The sequence below is a fragment of the Cariama cristata genome, unplaced genomic scaffold, assembly GCF_000690535.1.
Source record: "Cariama cristata isolate BGI_N322 unplaced genomic scaffold, ASM69053v1 scaffold8293, whole genome shotgun sequence".
Lineage (NCBI taxonomy): Eukaryota > Metazoa > Chordata > Aves > Cariamiformes > Cariamidae > Cariama > Cariama cristata.
The window spans coordinates 4474-13373 of NW_009608885.1; the positions used below are offsets into that span (position 1 = coordinate 4474).

Genomic DNA, 8900 nt, shown 5'->3' on the forward strand with positions numbered 1-8900 from the left:
GGTTCAGGGGCCAGGGGTGTTTCTTCAGTGTCTGATGTCCTCCGTGCGTCTGTGCTCTCACTGACCTCCTTTGCTTCAGCTTCAGCTTCTTCCTTCTCCTTGTCACCCTTTTCCTGTTCACAGGCACTGCCTTGCTGCTCTTCTCCCTGGTGACCCTCGCACAGCTTCTCCTCCTTGTTTCCAGAGGGAGGCTGGGGAGAATTCTTCTCCCCTGCGGCACCACGACACACTTCCTCCTCCTTTGTATCCCCTGCGTTACTCTTCCAAGGAGTCATTTTCTCTGCCTGTTTTTCCCCTTTTTCTTCATCTTCTGATCTGCTGGATCCTCTCCTTGATGGGGGCTTCTCACCAGACCCTGTCTGTTTGTTTTGCTCTTTGCTCCCTGTTTCTGTGTCCTCTGTCTTGCCCTTAGGCCCAAACACCTCATCCCCATCTTCTCTGGCACCATTTTCTGGAGAGGAGATGTTGACCCCTAAATCTTCCCCATCTCCGTACTCGGATAGAGATCTTCGGAACCTTCTGGAGGGAGGCCTGCGCTTTATCGATCCCCGTGTCCGCACCTTGGAGGTAGGAAAAGCAGACATTGAAGCAGTCAAGACAGCGGTACTGGAAAGCAGGAAAGCACAGCAGAGGAAAATACAATGGGAAACTCGATTGTTACTCTGGTGGCCTCACTTTTCCTCCTCTGCTACTGAGAGATAGGGAGAAGAGGGCTCCCTGCTGCTGAAGGACTACTTCATAGGACAAGCAGCTCCCTAATATATGCCTCCTTTCCTTCTGTAAAGATGGTGCCAGAGAACATTGTCCCAATTTAAACTGTGGCTCCTTGTCCAAATTAGACTCTAAATCCAAGGACGTTGGATTTATTACACTGATGCTGCTGACTTTGGATGTCTCGGCCTTTTCTACACTTGGCAGTTTGGTGGTTGAGGAAGGAGTCTGCGCTCCAGTTGATGATGGTGAATGCAGGTTACATCTCCCCAGTGACGTCCTCTGTGGGGACACCTAGCAAACCGTCCGCGCTCAGCGTGGCTCCCTAAACTGCACCTCAGCCTGTGGGTTGACACTGGCTGGCACCTGGCACCACCTCCTCCCAGCACTCCCTGCCACCCTGTCACTGCTGAGCTGATGTGACTGGGTCCTGTCACTTCACCCCTTCCCTTTACCCATCGGGGCAGGGAAGGCTGCTGGAGCTGCTGGCCCATAAGTGCGGTGGGCAGAGAGAAGACTCCACAGTGCTACGCTGAAAGGCTGGTTTGAACCCAGCGTATAGATCTCCTCCCTTGGCCACAAAGGCATGCTGTTATGGCAGGACTGAGGGCTATGGCCTCCTCTTCCTCTTCATCCCCAAGCGATAAGCAAGCCTTATCCCGCTGCGATGGAGAAATCCTAGCACGTACCCTACCTTGTTATAGAATTGCAGCTGAGTGCCTTCCGGGGGTTGGTCAAAGCTGACTGGTGTCTCGTTCGCTTCACTGGGCTGGGACTGAATCCCTGGGCTGGTGGGTGTTGAAGGAGGGGTGCTGAACGGAGAAACCAGGCCTTTCAGACCAGGGCTTTTGGGCGATGCTCCTGGCAGCAGAGCAGCTGGAGCAAAAGCCAGATTGGCCTGCAAAGAAAAATCCCCGTCACGGGCGTGCGCGACACCGGCGTGTACTGCGTGTGGTAACCACACAGAGGAACCCTTGCTCTTGCCACGGGAGCTGCCACATCTCTCAGCTGTCACAACCCACATAACTTCTGGTTATGGGTCTCTCCTGGTGACACTGTCAACAAACAAGTCCGGGCAGAGAAATCATGACTGGACATTTGCCCTTCCCCAGCAGCTGGATCTCAGGACGTGTCCTTTTGTCATCCTGAGATCTTTTGGGATTTTCCAGTGACCCAGCCAAGCCAGCACAGTCTACAGTGGGTGAGCCGGGAGAAAGTCTGAACAAGCGGCCAGCAATCGCTTTGAGATTTAAACCATCCCTTTGTGTGCCCAAGCAAACCTCACATTTTCAAGCCTGGTCTGCAGGTCTTCTGAATGATCTGCGCAGTCGTGAGGAGGGAGAAGACCATGGAAAGAAGCAAGCTTGTCATTAACTGTGGGAAAACTCTTCCTGCTGGCCTGTCACTAAGAAGCTGTCGTAGGTAAATGTCCTTGGGTGCACCAAGAGGGACAGGGCTATGAATAGGCTTACATCGTGTCCAGGCGGCCAGGAGGCACTGAGCTCTGGAGTCACACGTGCTGCCCGGAGAGGCACCGGCAGCGGCAGGGCACTATGTCCACAGGCTATCGAGCGCTGAGCTGCCCTCAGCGGCATGAATCAGGTCCCATGGAGAGATACAAAAAGGACAAGAAACACTGGGTGTATTTAGGCGTAACTGGGGGAATCGAGGCGAGGGAAGGGCAGAGCTTCTAGGGACGTGCAGGGGAGTGCCAGAGCCCGGAGTGCGCTCCCCACTGCCAGGATTGTAGCTGCCTGTGCTCAAGGCCAGCTCCCGGAGAGGGTGCAGGTGGCTCAGTTGGATTTAGACTGCTGCAAAGAAAGAGCTGGAAGAAGTATCAGCCAGGGTTTCCTTTGCTTCCTTTCATGAGCTGCATTTAAACTGAGGCTCCTGCCCCTGCTCCCTACCTGAGCTGTGCTGCTGCCCTGCCTACACCCAGCCGTGTACCCCGCAGATCCAAATGATCCTGATCCATGCACTGACGTGCCTGAGGATCGCTGGAGCGTTCCTGACGCTGGTTACCATTACCAGACCTGCTCTGCCTTCCTTGTTTGCGTGTTGTGGGACTGGGCCATCATCGGTGAGGCCACAGCCCTGCTTGCCTAGCTGTCACCCTTGGCTCCTGGATCCCCTTCCCCTGTGGCTGTTCCACAGGGGAAGTAGCTATGACAAATGCCAATCAATCAGTTTTAATTTGCTGAGGCAGCTATGTGGGCTCTTCCAGGACCTACCTGCAGCTTTTCAATCATGGGGGAGCTTTTCACCTTGACCTTGGGAATGGGGCAAGCATTTGGAGACCGCTTCTGCAAAACAAAATGAAACATGAGATAGTCATAGTAAAGTAGGTGAAAAAGAAGAAGTACAATGAAGGCAGAAGACTTGGAAGAGATAAGAAGAAAGCGCTAGTAGGGGAGCAAATGAAGCTTCATAGAGCATCTTCACACAAAAGATTGCTTTCTTCTTTCCTGACCCTGCTCTCCTTTTGTTATCTAGCCATCCTGGAGCTCTACATACATGTGTCCTTCCTCTGAGGAAAAAGGTGATTATCTGCTTTCCAGCTGAAGTATCTGAGCTAGGCGATGTGTAATGGCTCTGCTGCTACATGGCCTTCACTAAGGTATCTAACCTATGGCACAGTTTCCCTTGGTATTATTTCAGGACCAGACATGACTCTGGTCAAAATTCCAGACAAAATGCTACCTCTTAAAGGGTACAAGCCTTAATATTCATAAATATTGTGAACTTTTTGTGACGGGAGAGACTTTCTGCCACCACTTGACTAACAGAGTTAAAGGGTATCCAATTAGTATGGGCAGGAAAGGCCTAAGTGGCTGGAAAGGCAGAGCTATGAAGGGCTAAAACAGTTTGAGAAAGGGAGAGCATTGCTTTGAGAAGGGGCACATTGCTTTTTTCAGGTCCAAAGAAAAAGGAAGGAATCTAAGATTTTAAAGCTTTTGCTCCTTTGGCATGGAGGCAGCAAGAGTCTGTAGCTGTCAGAAAGGAAGGACAAAGAGCCAGCCCCTTGTTAAGGGCAGGTGACAATGTGAAATTTGGTGGGTACTCTGAAATACAGGACAGAAGTGACTAGAAAGGGCCTCAGCATAAACTTTAGTGAGTAGCAGCCAGCTTACTGGGACCTGCTTATTCAAGTGTGCTGTATGGAGCACACCTCCAGATACTGTTCTGTGGGTATTGCTTACAAAACCCCTCTTTACTCTGGATTAATTATTCCCTTTTTCTGAAAAAGGAAAAATCTCAAAAGCAGAACTATTACGCTGTTATACTCAAACCTCTAGAGTTCATCTGAAGGCAACAAACAGCATGGATGCTCCCAGTGCTAAGCGCTGTTCAGATCTAATAAATGCCAGCAGTTCCTGCTTTAAAATGCTTGAAAGGTGGTAACTGGGTGGATCCGTCAGTGCTCTAGAAGCAAAAGCACTAGAATTGGGATGTGTAGCCGTGCTACAGGAGTAGTAAACGGCACGGAGCTGACTCTGAGTCAGTGCGTGAGTGTGAGCAGGGGAAGGTTTGATGCTACATAATTGGTGGCTTTTGCTGCACAGCCTGATCTCTATCTCTCCGCTACCTCCAAGCTCGTGTCTCAGGAGAGAACAGGTTGCAGAGAGGCGAGACCTTGTCCCCCTATTAAATTGATACTCACTTGGTCATCGTTGTCACTTGTCTCAGTTTTGTGGGAATACAATGGAAGGGAGCATGGTGGTTTCCTCCGAGTTGGCTTATGGGGTGGTACCTAAGAGAAGAAAACAACCAACTCAGCAACAGGAAAATCAGGGTTTTTTTAAAAAAGGAGTGAAATTCAAGCACCAAAGGGCATGCTCTGGAAGTGACCTGCTTGGAGTCACTGCCTAAAGGAATCATCTAAAGAGAGCACAAGATATGAGCATACGGGCAGGCGGACAGCATGCTAGGTGTGCTTGTAGCACCTCGAGCCCAGTCCCAGTGTTGGAAAAGTATCGTATATCTCTTTCCACAGCATGAACCACAACACTTCAGGCTTTGTACAAAGGACACTCTTCTAAGCTGTGAAGGGTGGAGAAGCCTTCCCAGAAGCTTCATCTTCAAAGCATCCTGCTGGAAACCCCCTCACACGGGAATAGCTTCTTATTGTTCTCTTTCCTGTCTTATTACCAGGGTTTCCTTTTAATGAGTCTCAGCTGCCTACCTGGTTTGTGATTTTCCTATTTTGCATCTGATAGATTTTAGGGGCAAAAAGGGGAATTCTGACTTTTTCAGCATGCCCTACAGCCCCATTTGTTTCTCTCTAATGAAGAAAAGCAGCTCACAGAGACAAGTCCTCAGCTGTAACCTTTAATTTGAATAAGAACCAGATTCACCAGGGGAAAAGGAACAAGACAACTTAACGGCAGGGACGGTGGTTCCTTCTGAACATCCTTGGGCTCTCAGAAGTATGAGAGCGCTCGCTAGGAAGGAAGGAAGAGATGCATAACACGGCACGTATGGAGTTGCTCCTTCATAACTATTGGTCTGGTCTTGAAGCCAAGCTGTCTCTATTTTTATGCCAGGTTTGTAGTCTCCTGCCAAGCTGTTTTTATGTGTTAACAGTCAAAATACTCAGATAATACTGTGGATCTTCAATAATATCCACAATATAGTATTTGGATAATTTTGTTACCTTCTAAGAGGCAGGCATGTGAAAAGTTGGATTATGGTCTCTTTGCCCTCTGTAGAGTTGGCCTTCTTGGAGGACCTGTAGACTTGATGTCACTTAACTTCTGGTGCTGCTGCACCCAGCCATGACAATGCTGCATCTCTAAGCAGCCAAAGGCAGCCTGCCCTTATCGTTACGTCACACTAGGAACCAATAATATCATGTCTTATTGAAACCCCACCATTTTGCAACCACGAAATGCTGCGCTGTGCTACAGTGAATGTATCAGAGGTTCCTGGTTGATTGGTTCCCCAGTTGATCGGTTCCCCTTCGCTGGCATGGGTCAAGCAAGGGTTAAAGACCATCCACTCAGCCATTAATCTGACGCCAGCTTGAGAAAGCCATTGGGGAAGTGACAGATGGCTTGGAGAGAAAAGACAGGCAACTTTGTCCTCTTCTGTCTCTGGAGAAAATGAGTTTCCCCCCACTGTGAGGCCCCTCCGCACTGCCTTGCCTTGGGAGCTGCAGAGGTCTGCAGATAACACAAGAGAGGTCTGGGAACTTGCTGCCTTCTGAAGGGCGAGGGACTTAGTGCAATTAAATCCCATACCTTAAAAAGAGGAAATGACTGTACTGGGGCGGATGGAGCGGTGCACTGGTGACTAGAGGGGAAAAAAGAGTGCTTGGGAAGAGATTGCTTATTCCCACCCTGGGGCCCAGCTACGGGAGTGCTAACCTCTGATAGAGGCTACGGGAGTGCTAACCTCTGATAGACGGTGGCATGCTAGCCCTTCAAGACAAAGGTTACCATTGCCTCCAGCCAAAGACAGGAGGGGGGACACGGAGGATCCCCTTAGGCCCAGCCTGGGACATGCTGAAATCAACTGGGCAGCAGAAGGAAGCAATTCAGTTTTAAAGGGGCACCCACTGACTGAAGAGGGCCACCAGTAAACATTTATGCTTCTAAAAAAGTGCATAATGATGCAGAGAGCTCTCCTAAAATGTCAACCTCCATTCGTAAACACTCTGATTTTCCTTCCTTCCTAAGAGAGGTATTCTAGTGTTTTGCTTATCTGGTGAAAGACAGCTTGTGATGTAACGCTTGGCATAGTGGGCTTTCAATGAAGTTTCAGCATGACAGAGATAGGCACAGAATCGGAAATGTCATTGGGAAGAGGTAACGAGGGCAAGTAAAGAGGCAGTTTTCTCTCTCAGACCCATACAGAAGGAATTACCTGGAGGAAACCTCCTTTTGTGAACAAGGTGCTGGTGACCTGCCACTGGCTTCTACATTGCGTAATCTGTTGTTTGCTTTCTTTTTCCATGGCTCAGGATTAGCTATGTCATTACTCATTATTGCCCTCTGCCCACAGAAGCCAGCCCAGAAGTACAAGCATTGCTGTCTGCCGCTGTTAGGTGTCTGTGTGTACCCTACCAAGCTTTACAGCGTCTCAGTTACAGTGTCTGGTGGTCCTCAGGTAAGGCTCTACCAAAATACTCATCCACAAGTCGGGAATGCGTGGAAGATACTGTCATAGCTTGCATTGCACTAGGAGATTCAAAATCAAGGTGGTTTCAAGCTTAGATCACTGAGGCCGTAACTTCTACAGGCAGAAGCGAGTGCCTCATTTCCCACTCCATTTACCCGCTGGTGGTTGCAGAGCTCCTTACCTCTTTTCCGGTGATATTGGCTGCTTGCTCTTTGAATTTCCCTGCCAGCTGAGCCACTGAGGGTGATGCTGACTTGTCCACCTCTGAGTTGGTTTCTGCTGGCCTGTTCTGACAAATGGGGAACAACAATTTATGAGCAAAGGCTGGGAAAAGCAAGCAGGCTAGAGAGAAGCTGGCGTATGTGTTATAAAGTTCAAGAGTAAGCGGGGACTCAAAGTAGAGTTTCTCACATCTGGCATCAATCATCCGGTCTGAGAGCAAGAGGTTTGGGAAGAGAGGACCTAGCAGCATTTGCAAATATCCCAGAAAACCAGTAATTCATGCAGAGCCTTTCAGCTCGAGCTGAAGAGCCTACACTTAGTATTTTTCACTGGAAGCAAACGAAGTATTCCAAGCCAAATGTTTGTTCCCCATCTTTTCCTCGCAGTGAGCAGATGGAGCGGGGCAGTAAAGGATGTTCCCATACACCACCTCGGCCCTCCCATTCCTTTTTTACCGCCCTGGTCACCAGCACCCTTCCTTTCCCAGTGGTTCTGCTGTGAGAAGCCATTCTCTGTCCTTGCAGCAAGCCAGCATCTGCTTGGGGATGTCCCTGTGCTGCTCTGCCCTTTTGGCAGTGAAATACTCAGGCGAGTGAGAGGGACGGAGGAAATACCAGGGCTAAGAGAAGCTTCCCCTCCCCTGGGTCGACAACAGGCTGAGAAGTGGGAGGTTTGTTGGAGACTGGATGGGGGGGCTCTTCCCACAGCACAGAGCCCTGGTGCCATCCCACATTTACCTTGTTTTCTTTGCTATGTGTGTATGAAGCAATACGAGTTGAAAGCTTTGAAATCAAAGCTGATGAAAGGAAACCTTTGTTCATCTCTAGTATCTGATGCGGAAAACCGAACCAGAGGACCTGAGAACAACTAACCAACAATCCTTGTTTTGTTAGAGGCAGAGACCTCAAAACAACAAACCAGGCTACAAACTATCAGCACGGAACCTCACACCTTCACTCCCTTGTACCACCACCACGAACGCATGACCCGTGCCACGCTTCTCACCCCTCTGCCTCAATGCTCTTCTGCCTCTCAGTCGGAAAGTTTCCCCGAAGGCCATTGCTCGAGGAAAACGTTTCTGTTTCTCCAAAAGCTCCAGCAGAACCCTTCCTTCTCCCTTTACGTGGCTCTGCCTGGGAGGGACCTGCTGTCTCGTTAACACAACCACTCCTTCAGCATCTCATCATCCGCAGCTTGGAGCATTCTCTGGTCTGAAATACCTGGTAGACAGCAGCAGTGCTAAGGTCTATTTGCATTGTGGAAAAGGGCCTTTCCCTTTCTCAGAGAGCTGTAAATAAATGCTCCCAATAAATCCTATCTTCTTTCTCCCCAAGCCCCAGTAGAAGTCTGCCATTCCCCGTTTCCAGGATCCTGACTACATCTCCCCTGTTCAATTTCCCATACGCTTCGGACCAGCTTTCCTGCGTCTGGCCACAAAAGCCGTACCAAGCTGACTCCTCTCAGTGAACTTCTAGCACCTTCCCCCATCTTTTCAGCTTTCATTAGAGTGATTACAGGCAGGGGAAGTGGCAGACAAGGGGAACAGAAGAAACAGTGAGGTATGCAGATCAGCAGGGCAACCTGCGGCACACGAAAAATGATGGCTGGGCTAAGTGAGGAGGGAGAGCAGTGCCCAGCTGCAGGCTGGCTCCCTGCAATGAAGGGAGAGCGGGCTGGACAGAGGAGGGAGTAAAGAATGAACCTGCGGAAGGCAGGATGGGTTGGGAGGCTCGGTTCGACTCGGCGTACCGACTCCCTGGATACCTGGCCATGGCAGAACGAACACCTGAACTGAGGACTCAGGTGAGGCTGAGGAGCTGCAGGTGCTCAGCATCTGTAGTGGAAGG

The 8900-nt window shown here is 50.0% G+C and overlaps 1 protein-coding gene across 1 annotated transcript in view; it reads right to left on the reverse strand.

The window, feature by feature from the left end:
* RCSD1 (RCSD domain containing 1) overlaps positions 1-8113 on the reverse strand; it is an 8221-nt gene extending 108 nt beyond the window's left edge. The window contains exons 1-6 of the mRNA XM_009697317.1: positions 8003-8113; positions 7013-7120; positions 4373-4462; positions 2943-3014; positions 1406-1609; positions 3-560 (exon numbers count right to left, since the gene is read on the reverse strand). Of these exons, the coding sequence (XP_009695619.1) occupies positions 3-560; positions 1406-1609; positions 2943-3014; positions 4373-4462; positions 7013-7120; positions 8003-8113 (1143 nt within the window). The remainder of the gene's footprint in view (positions 1-2; positions 561-1405; positions 1610-2942; positions 3015-4372; positions 4463-7012; positions 7121-8002) is intronic.
* Positions 8114-8900: the final 787 nt, after the last annotated feature.